A 23,394-nucleotide genomic window follows, 5' to 3' on the forward strand; every position below is an offset into this window, starting at 1 on the left:
CCCGAGGGTCATCCAGCCCAACCCCCTGAAACACAGGCTTGAATGCGAGAAAACCTCCCAGCCATTGACAAAAATGTAAAGCAAAATATTTAAATACTCATCATGACAAAAAGAGGGGCGATCCAAAGATCATTAAAATCAACAGTAGCTAAAAAAGAGGTGAAAGGCAGGGAACCTCGCCACATCCGGATGCACTTGCCTAAACAAAAAATGATATTCTGGCAAGCCCAGAAAAGGATAAACCTTGTGGGAGATGAAATGCAGGGAATACAGGGACCTGGGGCGCTTTCTGGGAACAAGAGTCATGGATTTGTGGCTTCACTGGGTGAAGGGAATGTATGGCTCAAGGCTCTCGGCTCGACTCCGGTCTGGATATTTACCAAAAGGGGAAAAATGTACCCGCAGGAAATGCCTGTTAATTTTAAGCTCCAGTTCTTCAAAACAGAGGAACGTTCAGAAACAGGCACCGACATTCCAGCAACGGACCACAGGACGTCCTGGAGGAGCCCCTGAAACGTCCTTATCTCAAATCACGCACTCCAGCTTGGTGCGTTCCAGGTGTTCCTGGCCATCCCAGCTGTGGTCCAAAACAGGTTGCGGAAAGGTGCCATAACCTAAGGCCATAAGGAGAGTGTGCTGGATCAGGCCCATGGCCCTTCCAGTCCAGCGTCCTGTTCTCCCAAAGAGATGACTCAGTGGGAAATCCTCAAGCAGGATTTGAACCCAAGACCCCTCTCCCCTCCTGCAGTTTCCAGCTGTGGAGGAAGGGCAGAGCCACCCTGGCTAGCAGCCATTGAGTGTCTACGGGCTACTTTTAAAATGAGGCTGCATTTTAAATTGCATTTTAATCTGTATTTTAAATTGTCCCCCCCCCCACATTATATTTTTACTGTAATTTTACTGGTGTTAGCCACCCTGAGCCTGGATCTGGCAGGGGAGGGAGGGGTATAAATAAAAATTTATTTTTATTTTTATTATCTTCCATGAAACCCAACTAGCTCTGGCCAGGGATAGAAACTCAGGTATACAAGCCAAGGGCCAAATGGCTCCTTAAACCTAGGTTGCAGTTGCAAAAACGGAACATCTAGTTGCCATTTTGGGGCAAGACTTGTTTTTCAAAGGACGGGCTGACTGCGATCGATTCTCAGGTAAACATCTGGCCAGTTCAGATGACAACCTTGAGCTGGGTTAAGAGCTTTGAGAACTTAAAAGAAGAACTATTGAGAAACGGAGTCACTTGATCCAGGGACAGTCTGCCTAGAAATTGGCCTTTTCTGGCCTCTTTTTCTTGTGCCTGTTGAAAAATCAATAGCATTTTTTAAAAGGAGTGGAACATCCTTGAGTTGTTTGGGGGCCCCTTTTTGGGCTTCGAAAGAGAACCAGCCGTTAAATCCTCAGCTGGTGGAGAACAATTGGGAGCAAAGAGAATGGGATGGAAAAAAGAAGTTCAGGGTGGGCTCTGTTTGCAGAAAAGTCCCAGGTTCAGTACTGCTCTGCCAAAGAGTGGCAGAGTTGGAAGGGGTTCCCCAGGGGCCATCTAGTCCAACCCTCTGCCATGCAGGAAGCTGAGCTCCCATGTGCCGCAATATTTGCATGAGAAATAAAACCATGCCATATAGATAGGAAGGCACTGGACATAGTAAAAGATCCATCGCATCCTGGTCACTGTCTCTTCGAGCTCCTGCCGTCGGGACGGAGATACAGGACGATGAAGACAAGAACGAGCCGTCTTAAGAACAGCTTCTTCTCCAGAGCGATCTCGGCCCTGAATGGGAAGCCTGGACTTTGAAAGTCATCTAATCTTCCTTGCTGTACTATACTGTATTGTTTAATTAGTGTTTTTATTGAATTAGTGCCCAGGTTCAACAATACAGGTATACTGTATTGTTTAATTAGTGTTTTTATGGAGCAGTCAAGTAATTTCGTTGTCCCCGAGAGGGGGCAATGACAATAAAGATATTATTATTATTATTATTATTATTATTATTATTATTATTATTAGATACAGTGCCGGATTTACGTATAAGCTAAACAAGCTCTAGCTTCAGGCCCCATTCTCTTGGGGCCCCCCCAAAAAAGTAAAGGGGAAAAAACCTGGATGTACATTTCCAAAATATAAGATAAAAAACAAATAAAATAAAACCAACATCCAGCAACCGTGTTTTGTGTTGTGTAGGCTCCTAGGATGTAAGTCACGGGCCCCACCTGCTAGCCTGCTCCCTCAAATATCACTGGTTTGCTCCTTTCTATATACAGGGTGCCTACATTCTGCATGGACTGGTATATACTTCTTAATTGTATTTCAGTTCAACAGTTCCTTTGATAAAATACAAATTTTGTTATGAGCAAATGGCTTTAGATACCTTTAGACACTTATTAGTTCCACAAGTAACCATATAGCATATAAAGGTAAAGGGACCCCTGACCATTAGGTCCAGTCGTGGCCGACTCTGGGGTTGCGGCGCTCATCTCACTTTACTGGCCGAGGGAGCCGGCGTACAGCTTCCGGGTCATGTGGCCAGCATGACTAAGCCGCTTCAGGCAAACCAGAGCAGCGCACGGAAACGCCGTTTACCTTCCCGCCGGAGTGGTACCTATTTATCTACTTGCACTTTGACGTGCTTTCGAACTGTTAGGTTGGCAGGAGCAGGGACCGAGCAACGGGAGCTCACCCCGTCGCGGGGATTCGAACCGCCGACCTTCTGATCGGCAAGTCCTAGGCTCTGTGGTTTAACCTACAGCGCCACCCGCGCCCCTACATATATATAGCATACAGTGGTACCTCGGGTTACATACTCTTCAGGTTACATACCCTTCAGATTACAGACTCCACTAACTCAGAAATAGTGCTTCAGGATAAGAACTTTGCTTCAGGATAGGAACAGAAATCGTGTTCTAGCGGCGCGGCGGCAGCAGGAGGCCCCATGAGCTAAAACGGTTCTTCAGGTTAAGAACAGCTTCAGGTTAAGAACGGACCTCCGGAACACATTAAGTACTTAACCCGAGGTACCACTGTATATGTAACACAAAAAACGGGGACAATTTGTTGTGGACAAAGGACAGCTGGACATAGAAAGGGCCCCACTACCATCAGGAGCTTAGGGCCTCATCAAACCTCAATCCAGCCCTGTATAGATACTTTCAGCGCACAAGATCCCTTTCCAAGAAGGGAGGTTTGCCAAAGCCTCAAATACCAGCCGTCCAGATAATGGAGATTAAAGGTCTTCCAAGGTTTTGCAATCCTTTGCGGGTGGGGAAGCGTTTGAGCGTAAAGCCAAGAGGGAACGGCAATGCAAGCTTGCAAACGGTTGGGGGGTGGGCTGCTTGCTTTCCCTGTCCCCCACCCCCGGCGATCCCACCCCCACCCCATGCCATCTTCCAGAGCCTGGACAAAGGAGGTCTTCGTCCCCTGGCACATGTCACGGACCTCCCAGCCAAAGGACGGCAAAGAAGAACGAGCAAACGCAACAATAACCCAACCGAAGGCAAAAGCAGCCCCATTAGGAATGACTCAAGTGACCTTTACCCAAAGGCAGGGAAGGAGGGCTGGCGTCGCGCCACGGAGACTCGGCCAGGATTGGCCGTGTCTGGCGCGTGGAGGTTGCCCTGGCGACGGTGCCCCGCTCTCCACGCTCCGATTCAATGGCTCTTGGCGTGTCAACAGATGCGGCCCCCTCCGTCCCCAAGAAGGCCAGACCCACAGCCCAGGTTATGCTGCCTTTTCCCCTTGCAGATTTGCAGAGCTTTCATGCACTGTCTCGGCTTGTAGGAACTCGGCTGTTTTTTGTGCACTTTGGGACTCCCTGCCCCTTGATACCTGCATTCACGGTACTCTCTTGGCGCCTGCTAAAAACCAGGTGCTTAGAAAGTTGGTGTGGATTTAGCATTTATGTTTCAAACCGCTGCTGAAAATCTCTCTCGATATATTTTTCTTCCTTTTGTCTTTCTGTAAACTGCTTCCCCCCCCACACACAATCAACTAGTGCATAAATTTTGCGAAATACACAATTTCGATCCATGAAAACACCTGAGCCAGTCACTTTCCCCCAGCCCCATAAAAATGGCGCAAGGCAGTTGTTAATCTGGAAAAGAGCTTTCCGTAAGTTCAAAAAAACAGCCCCCTCGATCCTATAAAAAGCACAATTCAAAATAGCGGTTTGCACAACCCACTAAGGAAAGTAATAAAAGGTAAAGGGAACCCTGACCATTGGGACCAGTCATGACCGACTCTGGGGTTGCGGCGCTCATCTTGCTTTACTGGCCGAGGGAGCCGGCGTACAGCTTCCGGGTCATGTGGCCAGCATAACTAAGCCGCTTCTGGCGAACCAGAGCAGCGCACGGAAACGCCATTTACCTTTCCGCTGGAGCGGTACCTATTTATCTACTTGCACTCTGACGTGCTTTTGAACTGCTAGGTTGGCAGGAGCAGGGACCAAGCAACGGAGCTCACCCTATCACAGGGATTCGAACCGCCGACCTTTTGATTGGCAAGTCCAAGAGGCTGTGGTTTAATCCACAGTGCCACCCGCGTCTGTAATGGTTATAAGGGGTTGCTCGTGCGTAAGTTGCCGCCACTCCTGGCTAGGTTGCCTGGTTAAACCTTTTCCTGGCTGGACAGCCCTTCACTTCGTGGCTGTTCAGTCGCTAGCAGTATCCGTCAGTGGGCGTTTCTTGAACTTCTTCCAGCAAAGAAGTTCTTTGACGCCAAGTCTACGCCTACTTTCCCTGCGCGGAAGTCTTCTGCGCAGGGTGGGTGTGGGTAGCGGAGGACCTGTGCTCTCCCCGCTGGTCTCCGGCGAAGAGTCCTGGAGCCCCCTCTCCAATTCCTCCATCCGCCCCCCTTTATCCCTGGTGTTACGCTGATTTCCTTCCCCAGCCGATGATTCCCCTCTCTCCCTGCTGGGCCCTTCTCCGGCATCGCTTGGGAGCCTTGCCTCCACTACGGGCTCCGATGTCAGTTCCCTGACACGTGTCCCTAAGGAAAGTAATAACGCAATATAATTCAGAACAGTAACAATTCATGGCACATTTACTCAAAGTCCAATTCAAAATATTTAGTTTAATTCAACAAAACCAAAAAACTTGATCCAGTGGTAACGGTTTTTCTAGGTCTGTTAAGTCATTTGCGCCTCCAGCGACCCCTTGCTGCCCCTTGCCTCTTAGCACCCTCCCAGGTAACCCCACTGCCCTCCCCAGGGGGCTGGCACCACCCACTCTGGGAACCACTGGTTAAAGCGAGGCTGGACCATTAGAAATGAAAAGACCCCGGCTCGAACCAGGGCCAAGAATTCAGGAAGGAGCAAAACTTTGAGAGCCACCTCGCTGCAGAGAACCCCCAAACTTGCTTCAATTGAGGCGAAACTTTGGTCACAATTCCAGCTGAGGTTCATCTGCCCTCCTCCTTTGCCCAAGCTGCAAAATGCAAGGGCAGACACTGTCAACCTGGTGCCCTCTAAATACTTCAGACTACAATTCCCATCAGCGCCAAATGGGAAGCCCCTGGAGGGCACCATGTTGATCCTGAGACGGCTGACCATCACGAAATTGCAAAAAGCAGCGGCTTTGTGGGAGCCTCCGCCAGAACACCACTTTTCAAAGCAGCCCTAGCCAGCTTCTGGGCGCTTGGTGAACTGTCTGCTTGGCTGAGTTTTACTGCAGGCGCTTTTGAACAGGAAGCGGGTTCGAGAGGAAGCAGAGAAGGGAGTCAGCGGCAGGCCAGCTGGCCAGGCAGCCCATGCACCCATTCGCACAGCTGCTGAAAATTGCAGAAGCACCACCTGCATGCAAACCTCTGTCAGTGAAAGTGCCCTTTCCCGGTTTGCTCTCTCTCCCTCTCGCAATTGCAAAGGCAGTTTCGCCAATACGACACTTCTGCTGCTGGGAGTGGCTGGGTAAATAACTAAGGGAGATCTGGGAAGGTGTTCTGGCGGGAGGAGAAAGGGAGTTTCTAGAGCTCCACACTGTGTGTGTGTGTGTGTGTGTGTGTGTGAGAGAGAGAGAGAGAGAGAGAGAGAGAGAGAGAGAGAGAGATCTACTCTTTTTCTGAGCTGAATGCTGAAATATGAAATACAGGGAATTCTGAATTGCTCTTGCATTTCCCCCCATTGGGGGCATTCAACCTTAAAATAAGAACATATTAAGAGCCCTCTGGATCTGGAATACGTAGAGTTTGCAAAGCTGACAGGGAAGATCCGGAATCAGCGTTTCAAAAGAACTGGAGCAAATTCACATTACATATGAAAGAACATTGTAAACATCTGAAAACGTTTGCAGCTTTGAGTTGAAATGTTCTGTAATGAGAATAGAAGGAACTGATTTACATTTAATAAGGGGAAATATAAAAATAAGAGAGAAGGTAAAAAAGTGGTTATTGAAATGCGAAGAATAAAGAAAATACGTACGGAAGTCAGAAAGAGGGGCGGGAGGAGGTCGACGCTCGGATAGAGCGATGCTTGAGTTTATTGATTTATGTATGGAAATTGTGATTATGGTAAAACTGAAAATACAATAAGAATTATTATAAAAAAAGAGCCTGCTGGATCAGGCCAATGGCCCCTCTGGTCCAGCATCCTGTTCTTGCAGCAATCAAGCAGATGCCAGGGGCAAACCTGCAAGCAGGATTCGAACACAAGACTCCTTAGTTTCCAGCAGCTGGACTTCAGAACCATTGAAGCCTCTGGACTGTGGAGCCAGAGCAAGAGCCACAGTAGCCATCGAAAGCCCCCTGCTCCGTGGATCTGTCTAAGCCTCCTTCAAAAACCCTCTAGCTTGGCGCCCATGGCTGCCTCCTGCAGCAGGGAGTTCCACAGTTTAACGATGTGCTGCGTAAAGAAGGGCTTTGAATGTCCACAAGGTCAGAGGGAGGAAAAACTTTTCTCTGTCTGTCCACTTATTGCATGCCACACGTTATGGGGGTCAGCAAACTTTTTCAGCAGGGGGCCGGTCCACTGTCCCTCCTTGTGGGGGGCCAGACTATATTTTGGAAAAATAATGAACGAATTGCTATGCCCCACAAATAACCCAGAGGTGCATTTTAAATCAAAGCACGCATTCTACTCATGTAAAAACACCAGGCAGGCCACACAAATAACCCAGAGATGCATTTAAAATAAAAGGACACATTCTACTCATGTAAAAACACGCTGATTCCTGGACCATCCGCAGGCCGGATTTAGAAGACAACTGGGCCAGATCCGGACCCCAGGCCTTAGGTTGCCTACCCATGTTTTATAAGCTTCTATCATGGGCTGCCACTCGCTTGCCCTTTTTTTCTCCAAACCCACCAAAAAGATTTCTCCATGCGCAATGGGCGCGACCATCGAATGTCAACCTACAATTTGCACACAGATACAGTGGACGTTCGGGTTGCGAACATGATCCATGCAGGATGCACACTGGCAACCCGCAGTGTTCGCAATCCGCGTTTGCGCACGTGCGGGTTGCGATTCGGTCCTTCTGCGCATGCCCAAAGTGTGATTTAGCGCTTCTGCACATGCGCAACCGCCGAAACGCAGAAGTAACCCATTCCGGTACTTCTGCAACCCAAAAGAAACGCAACCTGAAGCGGCTGTAACCCGAGGTATGACTGTCTTCCCAAGTGTGCCTAACCCTATCCCTTCTCCTATTCAAAAAAAGATCTCCGCTAAGATGCTTCCCTTTACACACCTCGGCTTTCGCATATGGGCACCTCAAATGCCGTTTCTGTGCAGGGGAAAATCCAAGCCGCTGCCCCCCCCCCAGCAGTGGGGAAATCCAGCCTGCCTCTGTCGCCCCCCTCCCCACCTTCAGAAGCAACCCGACCCTGACCCCACCCCTTGGCGCTTTTCCCACAGCTCAGAACAGGGAGAAGACATCTCTCTTGCAGCATGAAAGGGAGTGCATGGTTCTTTGTAGCGAGGCAGGCTTGTGATGCGCAGGAGGTTAAGATCAAGGAGCAGCCTGAGCTCTGCATGCTCTCTGTGGGAGTCCCAGGGGTCCCTCTGCGCAAGCCCCCTCCCCGCTTTCAGGGCAGACAACAGCTGGGCTTTGAAAGAGAAGCCCCGGAGGATAATAGGCAAGGGCCCTCCCCTCCTGAAAAGAAAATCCGGAGGCTTCAAGTCTGGCTGGGGAAAGGAAAATGGCAAACAAAAAGCCTAATCCTCTCTTGGTCCGCAAGCAAAATGAAGGTTGCAATTCTGTTCCCGGGGAGCAAGGAAAGCCTGTTGGGTCAGGCCAATGGCCCACCTAGTCCAGCATTCTGCTCTTGCAGGATTCGAACACAAGAGCCCTCTCCTTCCCTGCAACTGGTTTTGAGAAGCATTGCTGCCTCTAACTTAATAATAATAATAATAATAAGTTATCATTTGGAGCCCGCCCATCTGGCTGGGTTTCCCCAGCCACTCTGCGTGGCTTCCAAAAAAGATTAAAAACAAAACATCAAACATTAAAAACTTCCATGAACAGGGCTGCCTTCAGATGTCTTCTAAATGTCAGGTAGTTGTTTATCTCTTTGACATCTGATGGGAGGGAGTTCCACAGGGCGGGTGCCACAACCGAGAAGACCCTCTGCCTGGTTCCCTGTAACCTCGCTTCTCGCAGGGAGGGAACTGGCAGAAGGCCCTCGGAGCGGGACCTCAGTGTCCGGGCAGAACGATGGGGGTGGAGACACTCCTTCAGGTCTACTGGACCGAGGCCATTTAGGGCTTTAAAGGTCAGCACCAACACTTTGAATTGTGCTCAGAAACGTCCTGGGAGCCAATGTAGGTTTTTCAAGACCGGTATTATGTGGTCTTGGCGGCCACTCCCAGTCACCAAAGAAAGGGCTAAATCGCACTTTGCGCATGCGCAGAAGCACTGAATCGCAACCCGCGCCGCTGCGGGTTGCGAACGTGCATCCCACACGGATCCCGTTCACAACCCGAGTGTTCACTGTATTACAAACAGGTGAACATAATAATACAGTCATACCTCGGGATAAATATGCCTCAGGATAAGTATTTTCGGGTTGCGCTCCACAGTGACCCGGAAGTAACGGAGCGCGTTACTTCCAGGTTTCGGCTCTCGTGCACGCGCAGATGGCCAAAATGACGTCACGTGCATGCGCAGACGCGTCTTACGTTCTATTCAGAATGCGAACGGGGCTCCGGAACGGATCCTGCTCACATCCCGAGGTACCACTGTACGGAAACCTGCAGAGGGCTCAAAGCATTTAAAGGCCACCTTCCCATTCATCCACAACAACCCTGCAATGCAGGCCAGCAGGGTAGTCGCCATATTGTGGCCGTGGCGGGAGGGGTGGAGACCTGAGACTGACCTGCCTTTATGGCCACCAGATTTGCTCAGGGGGACGTGGTATTTCAACCAGGAACGTCTTAAGTCGCTGCTCACTGTTTTGGTCCCTGCTCCCCAGCGACACCAGCTGCGGGGGAACCTAGCCAACCGTCTCCCTCCGGAGATGGCGAACTCTCCCTCCTTGGAGGCTTTTAGGCAGAGCTTGGGTGGTCCCGTCAGGGATGCTTTAGCTGAGATTCCTGCATTGCAGTGGGTTGGACTAGATGACTCTGGGGGTCCCTTCCAAGTAACGTCACAATTCTATGAACACCGTTATTTTTATTTATTTGGCCAAAGTCGTTACAAAGGAAGGTGCATGAAAGCAAAACACATTGCCAGGCCAATTATTACTATTATTAAAACGAGGCATGTTGTCAACTGAAAATGAGTAATTTAACTTACCATCCCCACCAACTTCCATCCTTCAAATTGCCACATGAAAGTAGGATGTGTTGCTAGTGTGTGCAAAGAGTCCAGATCCATGGAAACATCAGGTGCATCCGCCCAAGCAGGTGGGCATCTTCATTTGGGCGCAAGTGGCCCATAGGCAGGTACAAAATGCACCTGGCAAATTTCGTTGATCTGTGGAACTCCCTCCCACAGGAGGCAGTGATAGCCACTAACTTGGGAGGCTTTAAAAGAGGACTGCTCTGCCTCCAGGGTTGCAGGAAGCAATGCTTCTGAATGCCAGGTGCTGGAGAGTTGTGTTCAAATCCTGCTTGCGGATTTCCCTTAGGGGCATCTGGTCAGCCACTGCAGGAGCTGGACCAGATGTTTGGGCCACTGGCCCGAACCGGCAGGGACCTGCGATGTTCTCATTTGAAAAACACGCCACATGAAAGTGAGTCGCATCAAGGATTGAGCCGTCAGCAGCGTCTGCCGGACGGAAAACTCAGACCTGCCCCTTTGTGTGGCAGGAAACGAACATTTCACATTTGAAAACACTCCACAACGTCCGCCACAAATTCGGCCCTCGTCACCCACAAAAGGGTCGAGTCCATTTGTCCTGTCCCAACATGATTTATGCCAGACACTCTGCCCCAGCCTTGAACTCCAAAGCAATTAACCGGAACTCATCAATGCACATTAATTTCTATAGCGATCACCAAGAAAGCAGTTGATTTCACCGATTCGCACAAACTGAAATAATAGTGCCACGTGCAAGAGCGAGAGAAAATTTCCCTCTCGGATCATGATTTGAGCCTGATTTGGTAAAGGCTGCAATCCTTCCCACGTTTACCTGGGAGTAAAGCCAAGGCAACTCAGCAGAGCTCAATTCTGAGCCATGTTAGAAACTTAGATATATAAGCTAGGTACCAAATGGAGCCTTAAATCTAAGTCACAGTCGCCGCAACGGAACATCTGTTCGCTAGGGGTTGAACTAGATGACCCTGGAGGGACCCTTTTTCCAACGCTAAAATTCTGCGATTCCACGATCCTACGATCTCATTGCCTAACTGTAGCTTGCTCTTGCAATGATTCACTTGTCCCAGCGTGCAAGAAGGAGACACACACACAGTGGAAATGGAAACAGTATTGTGATCGAAGGCAGAGGTTTTTTAAACTGTGGTCGCCAACCTGGTGCCCAGGTATCTCGCCGTAGTCGCAGTTGGACCCGTGCCAGTAACAAAACGCGCCCGGCGCCCGGCTAATTTCTAACACTAAGCTCCGGCACAGCAGGGCAACCAACCTACGTCACGGGATCCTGGGTATATGTTTCTGTGCAACCAGAATGGGCAACTTGGGGGACTGTGGGCACCTCTGGGTTTTGGAGCACCGGCTGTGGACGCCACCCCCCTGGATCCTTCCCCAATCCCTCCACGGGATCAGCTCCCCCACCCAGAGAAAGAGGTGCAGAGAGAACTCAAACGCTTCGCTTTCCCAAGAGATCCTGGCAGAACCTGCGCCTTGGAAAGCACATGGACCTGAAAAGGGGGCCGTTTTCCCATCTTCCTCCTTTAGTCCTATGCTCCTGTTCAAGGGAGAAAAAATAACGACCCTTATTTCTTGACCAAGCAGGGTATAAAAGGGGGTTGTGGGTCAAAGGATCTGTGGGCACTGGGGGGGGGGTATAATAATAATAATAATAATAATAATAATAATAATAATAATTTCTCATTTGTACCCCGCCCATCTGGCTGGGTTTCCCCAGCCACTCTGGGCGGCTTCCAACAAAGATTAAAAATACATTAAAATGTCACACATTAAAAACTTCCCTAAACAGGGCTGCCTTCAGATGTCTTCTAAATGTCAGGTAGTTGTTTATTTTCCTTGACATTTGATGGGAGGCTGTTTCACAGGGCAGGTGCCACCACCGAGAAGGCCCTCTGCCAGGTTCCCCGTAGCTTTGCTTCTTGCAGTGAGGGAACCGCCAGAAGGCTCTCGGAGCTGGACCTCAGTGTCCAGGCTGAACGATGGGGGTGGAGATGCTCCTTCAGGTATACAGGACTGAGGCCATTTAGGGCTTTCAAGGTCAGCACCAACACTTTGAATTGTGCTTGGAAACGTATTGGGAGCCAATGCAGATCTTTCAAGACTGGTGTTATGTGGTCTTGGCGGCCGCCCCCAGTCACCAGTCTGGCTGCCACGTTCTGGATTAACTGTAGTTTCCGGGTCACCTTCAAAGGTAGCCCCACATAGAGCGCATTGCAGTAGTCCAAGAGGGAGATTAAATAGAGCGTGCACCACTCTGGCGAGACAGTCCGTGGGCAGGGAGGGTCTCATCCTGCATACCAGACGGAGCTGGCAGACAGCTGCCCTGGACACAGAATTGACCTGTGCCTCCATGGACAGCTGCAAGTCCAAACATCGTCTGTAGGTGATGAAAGGTCTTCCTCCCTAAGCTTCCCTGAACAGGGCTGCCTTCAGATGTCTTCTAAAAGTCTGGTAGTTATTCCACAGGGCGGGCGCCACCACCGAGAAGGCCCTCTGCCGGCTTTTCTGTAACTTGGCTTCTCGCAGTGAGGGAACTGCCATAGGCCCTCGGAGATGGACCTCAGTGTCCAGGCTGAATGATGGGGGTGGAGACGCTCCTTCGGGTCTACTGGGCCGAGGCATTGCGCCCACGAGCACCGTGTTAGCGACCCCTGCCTCCAGGTATAGGGCGGTATATGGATTCAATAAATGATAATAATAAAGAATAGCACACATCCCATCCCAGAGTATTTGGAAGAGTAGAAAAGCCTTTCTTTGCTCCCATGCCGGAAGCAGGACAGAGGGTGGCTCACCCTGGGCCAGGAGATAGGCTCCCACATTTCCTGTTTTGCAGGGGGTGGGATGGATGACCCCTGGGGATCCCTGCCAGCTCTACTATTTTATGATTCCCTGATAGACAAAAGCCACAAACCTTTAAAAAACAAAACACACCCCCTGCATTTAAACCCCATTTCCCAACCCAAAGCGAAGAGGCAGCTCGCAATAAAAAGAGGATAACACAGAAAGTACAAATGATAAAATATAAAAGCACAGCTGCAAGGTCTGAAAGGTTAGTCAGCTATGTTTTTATCAATAAAAATGTGTTACAACTAATTTGGGAGATCCACCCCTCCCACAAGTTTATTTTTTAAAAAATTCAAGTACTTAAAGAGGCAGAGTGTGGTGTAGTGGTTAGAGTGTTGGACCAGGACCAGGGTTCAAATCCCCACTTGGCCGTGAATCTCAGTGGGAGAGCTCAGGCAGTCCCCGCCTCTCAGCCTCACCTACCTCACAGGGTTGTTGTGGAGCAATTAAATGAGGCGGGAGAGAAGTATTATTATTATTATTATTATTATTATTATTATTATTATTATGATGTCAGCCTGAACTCCTTGGAGGAAAGAGACTGGGATATAAATGCAATAAACAAGGGGGGGGGGAGAGTCTGAGGCCAAGCCCAGTTTTTAAAAGACGCATCCTCTGCAGGGGGTGGACTAGAGGACCTTTTAGATCCCTTCTAATTCTATGATCTTTTTGTCCCCTGCCCCTTTTTGTCTGGCGTGGAGGGAAAGGCCGCGACGCACAAAGGAAGTGGACCTTATGGGCAGAAACGAATGCAGAAAAATCCCTGCACCGAGAAAGGTAGCAGCTTGGGGCGGCAGGGGGTCAGCGGGGGCCTTCTGCCCTTTGCCCCAGACACACCCGGGACTGCAGCTCAGCGGTTACAGCAGCTGCTTGGCATGCAGAAGGAGGTACCGGGTTCAACGCCCCAAGGGCAGCCAAGACAGCCAGGGGAAAACAGCTTCCTCCATGGATCAACCCTTTGCCCAGATTCATGAGGACTAGAATCTGGTTTATTTGGGGGGCCAGGGCTGGGGTGGGGGAAGCTCCGGAGAGAGCAGCTGCTGCCGGCCAGAGCAGGACTAGAGGGGTACGAATCGGTGACAGCTTCCCAGGTCTCCAACTGCCCGGGAGATCCGTGGCACGTCTGAAAGGGGCTCCCCGTGTTCCCCATCGCAACGGGGCGCGGCGCCAGGCAGACCCCCGATCCGGCCCTCCAGGCCTTCTGATCAACGAGTGCCACGGGGGGGGGGCATCCGGCATAGAGACCCACCGGCGGTAGAAACCCCCTCCAGTCCCTCCCCCGCAGAAGGGAGAAAGGATTAGACTCCCCCCCCCCAGACTCCGAAAAGGGGGCGCAGAGGAGGCCACCCAAAGGCACCTTCGCGACGCAGGCGACGGCGGGGGTGGGGAGAGAGGTATTCTCGGACGCCCCCCCACAAAAGGAAACGCCCCCCAAGAGTCTCGCAAAGGGGTCTCCTCCCTCCCGCCCCGCCCAGGGTCCTGCATGGGGGTCTCCCTTCCCTCGCCCCAGTCTCGCAAAGGGGTCTCCCTCCCCATCGCCCCCACCCCACAGTCTTGCCAAGGGGTCTCCCTCCCTCCCCCCCATCTTCGAGGGTCGCAAAAGGGTCTCCCTTCTCCCCAACGCCGCCTCCTCCCCCAGTCTTGCAAAGGGGTCTCCTTCCGTCCCTCGACGCCCCCCCCCCAATTCCCGGTGTCTCGCAAAAGGGTCTCCCTTCCCTCCCACCGCCCCCTCCCCAAGTCTTCCAAGGGGTCTCCTTCCGTCCCTCGACGCCCCCCCCCCCGGTGTCTTGCAAGTCTCCCTCTCACGCCCCCCCCGTCTCGCAAAAGGATCTCCCTTCTCCCCCCCCACCCCCTCCCCAAGTCTTCCAAGGGTGTCTCCTTCCTTCCCTCGACCCCCCCCCCATTCCCGGTGTCTGGCAAAGGGGTCTCCTCTCCCTCTCCCCCCCCCGCCCCAGTCTTGCAAAGGGGTCTACTTCCTTTCCTCGACGCCCCCCTCCCGCTCCGCTTGCAAAGGAGTCTCCCTCCCACCCACCCCCCGTCTCGTAAAAGGGTCTCCCTTCTCCCACCGCCCCCTCCCCAAGTCTTCCAAGGGGGTCTCCTTCCTTCCCTCGGACCCCCCCCCCAATTCCCGGTGTCTCGCAAAACGCCGCCCCCCCAAAGCCGGTGTCTCCCCAACGCCGCCCCCCCAGTCTTGCAAAGGGGTCTCCCTCCCCCCCCCCACGACCCCCCGCCCCTTCTTCCCCGCCTACCTTCCTTGACTCCCGGCAGCTTGGACTGGTCGATGCTGATCTCAGCCATGTTGGCTTCGGGCGGCGACGCCGGATCCTTTTCCCGGCGCCCCCCCCCCCGCCAGCTGCTCTGGCCGCCGCCCCCCCCAGGAACGGGCCGAGCCCCCCGCCGCCTCGCTGCGCAAGCCGGAGGGCCCGATCCCCCGGAGCAGCGGCGGCTGCAAGACGCCGGAGCCTTTTTTTCCTTCCCTGGGGTGAGGAGGTGTCCTGCGCGCCCCCGCTCGCGCCCTGCCCGCCTTCGGGAAGGGGCGGCTTACTCCCGAGGAAGCCCGGAGGAAGCCCGGCGGCGGGGATCGTGGCCTCCTCCTCCTCTTCCTCCTCCTCCTCTCTCCACCCAGGAGCTTCGGGGGAGCGAGCAGCCCGTGCGCCCGCGCGTAAAAACGCAGCCTCCGCGGGCCTTTGGGTCTCCTCGGCTCCGCTGCAAAGCTTGCAAAAAAAGAAAGAAAATAGCGGCGCTTGAACCCGAAAGTGGGCAGCGCCACTTTCCCTTTCTCCGCCTCCTCCTGCTCAGCCCTCCCCCGCGGAATGCTGGGAAGTGTAGTTTTGAGAGCTTCCATTATTGTGGGGGGGTTTTGGCACAAAAACCGCCCGTGCGCTTTCTCAGCCGCTTCAGTGCGCGCCGCAAGATTTGCAACCTGATCCCTGGACGACGGACTTTTCCTTGCATCTCCCATCAAAAGTGGCCCACCTGCTTCAGCTCTGTTAAGATCCTTTTATTGGGGGGGGTGCTATCCAATAAATCATTAAAAATAACTCACTGAGGTTCTGCCCCCCTCCCAACATTATGCCCACGCCCAGCATCCGGTTCCCACAATGGCCAACTAGATGCCCCAGTGGCAGGGGCGCCAACTATAGGGGGCTCTGGGTGCCTAAGCACCCATTAAATTTTGGTGGGGGGGTTAGCCCCCCCCCACTGCAGGGTCAGGCTGTGTGTGTAACCAAAATGTATTTTATTTTAAAAATCATTGTAAACAGTTAAAATCATTAGTGGGATTGGAATGACACTTGGGAGTTTAATGGTGAATTTTGGACATAATGGAAATGTAAAAGATTTTTTTTATAAAAGATGCAGGAGGAAATGATTAACAATAGGGCCCAGAAAGTGAAGTCCAGGAGATTCTTCTTTGTAATCTTGCTTTTATGATGTATGTTGAATATGTGATTGTAAACATTTAATTTGAAAAAGCAAATAAATTTATCAAAGAGAGAGAGAGAGAGGAACGCAGGAGGGGTCCTGTGATTTCCAGCAACTGGGACTCAAAAGCATCGCTGCCTCTGACTGATTGTCCTCTTAATTAAGGCCCTCCAAGTTGGCGGTCCTCCCTGCCTCCTGTGGCAGGGAGTTCCGCAGAGTCGTGGGAACGCCCTCCTTCCCAGAGGTCCCCCCAAAAAACTTCAAAATCCCACCTGGGAAAAGACTTGGAGCCGTATGTGAAGAGAGCATTGGGAAACAGAGCTCATCTCCCTGCGTCCAGGAGTCTTCTTCATTTCAGCCTCTGCTATCCTGGTAACCCCGTAATAAGCCAAGCCAAGGGCATGATTAGGTGGTTTGCCAAATGACAGGAGGAGGATTTTTGTGGCTTCTGGGGCTGCTCTTAAGGAGCTGGGATGGCAGGTTGGCCAGCCTGCGTTGGCCACAACTTGCTAGCCTTATAATAGCCCCGGGCTGCGACGGAACTAAAAATGTGGGGCTGTTTCACACAACCTGACACCTTCCTGCCAAAAGGAGTCTTCTGCCTGTCCTGGAGCCCTTAGACTCGCAGCCTTTCTCCACCTGTGGGTCCCCAGATGTTGTTGGACTACAACTCCCATCACCCCTAGCTAGCAAGGCCAGAGCTCAGGGATGATGGGAGTTGTAGTCCAACAACATCTGGGGACCCACAGGTAGAGAACCACTGCAAGGCTTAGAGGAACAGCCCCTGACGAGGAAAAGAGAGGAGTGAAGAACATGAGAAGAGTCTGCTGGATCAGGCCCATGGCCCGTCTAGTCCAGCATCCTGTTCTCATGGGCCAACCAGATGCCCCAAAAAGACACCTGCAAGCAGGATTCGAACACAAGACCACTCTCCTCTCCCATAGTTTCCAGCACCTGGGATTCAGAAGCACCGCTGCTGCCTCCAGCTATGGAGGCAGAGCCAGGCTGACTCATAGCCCTCTCCTCCTCCTCCCTGAATTTGTCTATTCCTCTTTTAAAGCCATCCTGGTTGGTGGCCTTCATTTCACCTTGTGGGAGGGAGTTCCATAGTTTGCGCTGTATGAAAACGACCTTTCTTTGATCTGCCCTGAATCTTCCAACGTTTGGCTGGATTGCTGTCCCCCCGTTCTAGTCTTACGACAGAGGGAGAAAAACCTGGAGGAGGAAAAACTCGTGAGTTTGGGTCACCTGCCTCAGTATTGGCTACAGGTGGGCAACAGTTGTCCAGGGTTACTGGCAAGATTCTCTCCCAGAGCTACCTGGAGATGTCAGGACTCTAACCCGAGACCGTCTTTAAGGTGGCGGACTCTCCTTCCTTGGAGGTTTCTAAGCAGAGGACGGATGGCCACCTGTCAGGGACAGAGCCGTCTTTTTCCGGGGGTGCGGGGCGCCTGGCAGTTGAATTCTGGAGGGCCCCAGGCACCCGCCGCTGAAGCCGCCTAAGCTCTCGCAGTATAAATGTATTGTAAATAAATGAGCAAATAAAAAAGTTTGTTTCTTTTCCCTCCCTTCTTCCGTAAACAAGGCGTCAGCGTGGTGTCTGACATAAGCATAATAAAAGTTAATTTGGGGGCTAAACTAAATTTAGGGGCGCTGGCTGGATCTTTGCACCCCGGCGGCGCATTTACTAAAGACAGCACTGGTTAGGGATGCTTTAAATGAGACACCTGCATGGCAGGGGGTTGGACTAGATGACCCTCGGGTCCCTTCCGACTCTACAATTCTATGATTCTATATCTCCTCCTCCTCCAGGCCTGCACATAACTTCTCAAAATTCATTTCCCGAAGGAGCTGGATTTGCAGGCTGGTGGGAGTCAGGCTTTTCCCAGGTCACGAGAAACGAGTCATGCAGCCTTTGTGTGGGTTTTTGCTCAACTGCAGGCAGGCAGGTTAAACTGGGGAGCCTCTCTTTTCCAGTGATAACCTTTCAAAGCAACATCCATCCCTCCCCACGGAACTTGCATGTTGGAGGTGAGATTCCTGCATTTTAGGGGGTTGAGCTAGATGGCCCCTGGGGGTCCCTTCCAACTCTACAATTCTATAATTCTGACCAGAATCTGTTTGGGGTCTTTATACCCTTCACTTTTCCTGGCCATATCACAACAGAACTTTAATTATCAGTCAGGATGCCTTGTCAAGTTCATCATCATCATTTTTTAATTAAAGGACGGACAATGTTTATTCCTCATGCTGGCCGTATTTTTATTAATCGTTCTCAAGCCTCTGCAAAATTGAGTCTCTAAATTCCAATGCATCTTAATTATGACTTGCTGCCTCTTACAGGAATGGCTTCTGCGGCTCAACATCTCCGTCTTACTCAAAATAGATCCATCTTTGCCGTTTTCTGCATACAAAGTGATAATATTAATTGTCGTGCCTGTTGCTCATTTGCTTACTAAGAGATCTAGGGAGGTTTGGTTGACGCCTTGCCTGTTGCATTTCACACGAACTCGTGAGTTGCCTTTTTTTGCAGGCAGGGGAGGGGATAGGTTTACTAATTTCATAGAATGATAGAATTGTAGAGCTGCGAGCAACCCCAAGGATCATCTAGTCCAACCCCTTGCAGCGCAGGAATCTCAGAATTTAATTTAATTCAATTTGATGAATTGAAGGAAGGTGGGGGAGGAAGGTCAAGAACTCAAATCTATTTATATACCTCCGTTCATTAAAAAAAAAAATCAGTTGTGCATAAAATCATACAACCAAAACTATACAAAGTCAGAAATCAGCTAACTATTGGGGGAAATTCTGGAAAAGTGACTTGAAATTTACAGTATGTTATTCTTTGAAGGAGAACTGTCTGAAAATGATTCACAGTTGGTATTTAACTCTGAGTAGGATGCTAAGATGTATAAGACTGAATTAGATAAGTGCTGGAGATGTGGAACATAGCATTCAGATGACAGATTGGGGAAGATTATGGGGGAAAGATATAAAATTTACGGCCTGTACTGCATTTAAAGAGAATTATATGAAAATGATGTACAGGTGGTATTTAACACCGGTTAAATTAGCAAAAATGTATAAAAGAAAAGAAATCAAGTGTTGGAAATGTAAAGAAGTAGAGGGTACGTTTTATCATATGTGGTGGCAATGTAAGGTTATAAAAGTTTTCTGGGAAATGATTTACAATGAATTGAAAAAAATGTTAAATATAACCTTTGTTAAAAAACCAGAAGCATTTTTAATATGAATGAATATACTGAAAGAATACAAGAATTTGTGTGTTTATCTGTGCAAATGAAACCATATATCCTAAAGACACTGCAGTCTCCACGGACCTTCATTCCTAGAAAACTGAACCCCAGGTAAATGCCGGGAACCCCTGGGGTCTCTCACCTCACAGAGGTTGGAAAGGCCTGGAACAATACAGAGGGCCCTGAAATTTATCAGAAACAGCCTAGCTATCAAATGACAGTTTATGGATGTGAGACGTCACAGCTTCCAAAATATATCAGAATCTGAATTTCAGAGTGGATGCCTGAGTTTTGCATTCTTGGTTGGGGCCAAGGCTTCTGCCAGATATTCCAGGAAGTTCACACAGAAGAGCATGATGGGAATATCCACTCGCAACATCAAGAGGGGTGTTAATCAGTGTTCACCGTGTCTGAAATGCACCTCGGTCAGATTACCATCAGCCAAAGTGTTGTCTGATTTCTTTCGTTTTTCGCTCCGAACAGTCAAGCCTTTGTAATTTGAGAGTTCCTCTCCAGCCTTTCTAATGATAAAGAGTATTTTGTTTCGCTGTGATACGTTTCAAAAGCAATCAATGGGCTCTTGGCTGGCTTCAGACAGATGCCTGTTTTATTCCCTTTGGCAGATTATTGTCATCTCCTTTTTTAAGTTGGGGGAAAATCACTATAGCAAATTAGCAAGGATGGCACCAGGGTTAGGGAGATATTGGCTGCCCACAAGTGCCCTGCAGTTCAGATTGCATGTTTGTACAGCAGCTGAGCACCGCAATGCCAGATCTAAAGAGAGGAATATCTCCCTTTCCTTGCAGAACACCCCCTGGCAAAGCGAAATAAATAAAGTTGAGAGACTGAGAAAACAGCATCCTGTGGAACTGGGCGCCACCAGAGATGTGGGAGTGAATAAAAGCTTAATCAGTTTTCAAAGGAGATTTTGAAGGGTTGTTGTTTTGGCCATCAAAATAAAGGATATTTAAAAATACACTTCAGGGTCTATTTTAATTGAGAATCAACTTAAGCAACATTGTCACAAAATCAGTCAATCGGTCATATCCGTCAAGTGCTTTGTCATCTGACTTCTAGTGCCAACCTTTGCCAACCTGGTGCCCCCCCCAGATGTTTTGGATGAGAACTGTCCCGGCTGGGGCGGAAGGAAGTTGGCGTCCAAAACATCTGAGGTCTCTTCTCTTCTGAATCCCAGTTGTTGGAAACTGCAGGAGGGGAGAGTTGATCCTGTGTTCGAATCCTGGTTGCGGGTTTCCCGTCATGGGCAACTGGTTGGCCGCTGTAGCAACAGGAAGCTGGACCACATGGCCCCCCTTTGGCCGAATCCAGCAGGGGTATTCTCATGTACCAGAGAGAACAACAACAACAACAACAACTTATTATTTATACCCCGCCCATCTGGCTGGGCTTCCCCAGCCACTCTGGGCGGCTTCCAACAAAATATTAAAATACAGTAATGCATCAAACATTAAAAGCTTCACTAAAGAGGGCTGCCTTCAGATGTCTTCTAAAAGTCTAGTAGTTGTTGTTCTCTTTGACATCTGGTGGGAGGGCGTTCCACAGGGCGGGCGCCACCACCAAGAAGGCCCTCTGTCTGGTTCCCTGTAACTTCACTTCTTGCAGGGAGGGAACCGCCGGAAGTTTCTCGGCGCTGAAAGGTGGAGATGCTCCTTTAGATATATTGGACTGAGGCCGTTTAGAGCTTTCAAGGTCAACACCAACACTTTGAATTGTGCTCGGAAACATACTGGGAGCCAATGTAGGTCTTTCAAGACCGGTGTTCTGTGGTCTCGGCGGCCGCTCCCAGTCACCAGTCTAGCTGCTGCATTCTGGATTAGTTGTAGTTTCCTGGTCACCTTCAAAGGTGGCCCCACGTAGAGCGCATGGCAGAAGTCCAAGCAGGAGATAACTAGAGCATGCACCACTCTGGTCCTAGAGAACTTTGAATTTTATTTAGGCAATAATTCTTGGAGTGCAGCTTGGCTCTGCTGAACCATCAAAGGCCTCTTCCAGCTGCCACCCAGGAGGAGAGAGGCACAGATCCTGCGGGAGGCGAAGGCTCCATCTCCTGCCTTTGTTGTGTTGTGTTGTGTTTTGTGTGTGTGGTTGTGGAAGACAACCAGCTGAGACTGCCCACCATGATTTCCCCTCTCAATGGTTCCCAAGATCAAATATTCTCCATACGTTTTGTGGCGAACAATGAGCGCTTTCTTTAATCTCTCAGGACAGCCCCTGAGACTTGCTTCCTTGGACCACCTTGAAGACAGAATAAAACCCAAACAAAGATTGCAATGCCAGGTGTTTCTCTACCCCCCCCCAATTCTTCTTTTTCTAATTTTTCCGTTGCACCACAACTCCTGGAGCCATATTATGATGCGAGTGGCGGGTGTCCTGCAAAACACTCCACGCGCAAGGAGCTTGGAACATCTGTTCTCAAGATGCAGAGCACTGTTCAGCTACGGAAGTTGCTTCTGCAAGAGGCAGTGACAGCCACGCAAACGGATGGCTGTGAAAGACGACTGGACAAATTCACGGAAGAGAAGGCGACCAGGGGATCCTGGCCGCAATGGCTCACTCAGCCTCAACATTTGGAGGCAGCAATGCTTCTGGGTACCAGTGGCTGGAAACCACAAGAGGGGAGAAGATGCTTGCTGGTTTCCTACAGGCATATGGCGACAGGATAGAACCACAAAATCATAGAGTTCAGCCCGGACACTGAGGTCCAGCTCCGAGGGCCTTCTGGTGGTTCCCTCACTGTGAGATGTGAGGTTACAGGGAACCAGGCAGAGGGCCTTCTCGGTGGTGGCGCCCGCTCTGTGGAACGCCCTCCCATCAGATGTCAAGGAAATAAACAACTATCTGACTTTTAGAAGACAACTGAAGGCAGCCCTGTTTAGGGAAGTTTTTAATGTTTGATGTTTTATTCTGTTTTTAATCTGTTTGGGAGCCGCCCAGAGTGGCTGGGGAAACCCAGCCAGATGGGCGGGGTATTAATTTTATTATTATTATTATTATTATTATTATTATTGAGTTGGAAGGGACCCCCGAGCTCCTGCAATGGAGGAATCTTAACTCTCAAGTACCCTGATTTAGCAGGGCTTTTCTTATCTTCTGATGCCTGTTCTCATTTTATTGGCAGACATTCCACATACACAAAGCATGTTCTTTGCAAGAGCAGGTGAGAACTAAGAAGACACCTGCAGGGTCCTATCCATCTGCCTCAGCATCTTCTGTCCAACGGGGCCCGTGAGATGCTTCCGGGAGGCTCCTTGTCAGGCAACAAACCCCTGCCTTTCGTTTTCTCCCCTGCACGCGGCATTTATATGTCTTGATTCAGAGGTTGAGGCGAACGCCCACGGATGGATTTGTCTTCGGTGAATTTGCCGAGTTGCGTTTTAAAACCTCCTAAAGCGTCGCCTCACCTTGAGGCAGCAAATCCCATCAATTAATTCTGCTCTGCAGGCAAAAGACAGGACAATGCCAGGACCTCATTCTGTGTGCCAAAGCCGACCGGGCTGGCAGCTGAACCTGACTTCAGCACAGGTGGTGGGACAGCATCCTGCGCCATACCTGAGGCCAGCCAGGTGGCTTAGGGGACTGGGGGCAACCTGCGCAGCACACCAGGCGAATGCCCAACTCCCTCAACCCTTCCTCATAAGGCTTGGTTGCCGGTGTTGGGATCGTCCTACTCTCGTGTAGGACCCTGGCAGAGACACATGCCCGACTGGCAAGTTCTCTCCCTCCTGGTCTGTCGTTCGGGAGCTTCAAAAGCTTTCTTCTGCCCGAACATCACGGCGACTGATACCATGAAGCATCAGTACCCTTAGGATCCTGCAGAGTATTCGCAGTTTGCGTAACAGAACTCAGTAGCACAGCATTTTGGCTAATCTACTTTATTTGCATATAATACACTCGGAGCATTCTGACTTAGCTCCTTCCTCTTTCTCATCAGACAGCAAAGAGAGAAAGAACAAAGGACAATTGTCCCCCTCCACGGAACACAGTAACACAAACATCCTGTCTCCGTCACTTCCCACTCTGTGGGATGAAAACATACACCATCATGTGATAGATAACAATCCCATGACTGCGAACACGGAGCAGGAATCCTAACAGCTGGACCCTT

At 50.5% G+C, this 23,394-nt stretch overlaps 1 protein-coding gene across 4 annotated transcripts in view; it reads right to left on the bottom strand.

Annotated features, from left to right (window-relative positions):
* CCDC50 (coiled-coil domain containing 50) overlaps positions 1–23,394 on the bottom strand; it is a 316,416-nt gene that overhangs the window by 34,036 nt on the left and 258,986 nt on the right. Inside the window, exon 2 of one of the 4 annotated variants that reach the window (XM_083612864.1) lies at positions 14,838–14,900. In XM_083612864.1, coding sequence (XP_083468990.1) covers positions 14,838–14,886 — 49 coding nt within the window. In that variant the 5' untranslated portion in view covers positions 14,887–14,900. Of the gene's footprint in view, positions 1–14,837; positions 15,355–23,394 lie in introns of those variants that run through there. The other 3 variants (XM_083612865.1, XM_083612863.1, XM_083612866.1) reach the window with 3 other exon arrangements.

The sequence above is a fragment of the Podarcis filfolensis genome, assembly GCF_964270895.1.
Source record: "Podarcis filfolensis genome assembly, chromosome: 5".
In the NCBI taxonomy this organism is placed as follows: domain Eukaryota; kingdom Metazoa; phylum Chordata; class Lepidosauria; order Squamata; family Lacertidae; genus Podarcis; species Podarcis filfolensis.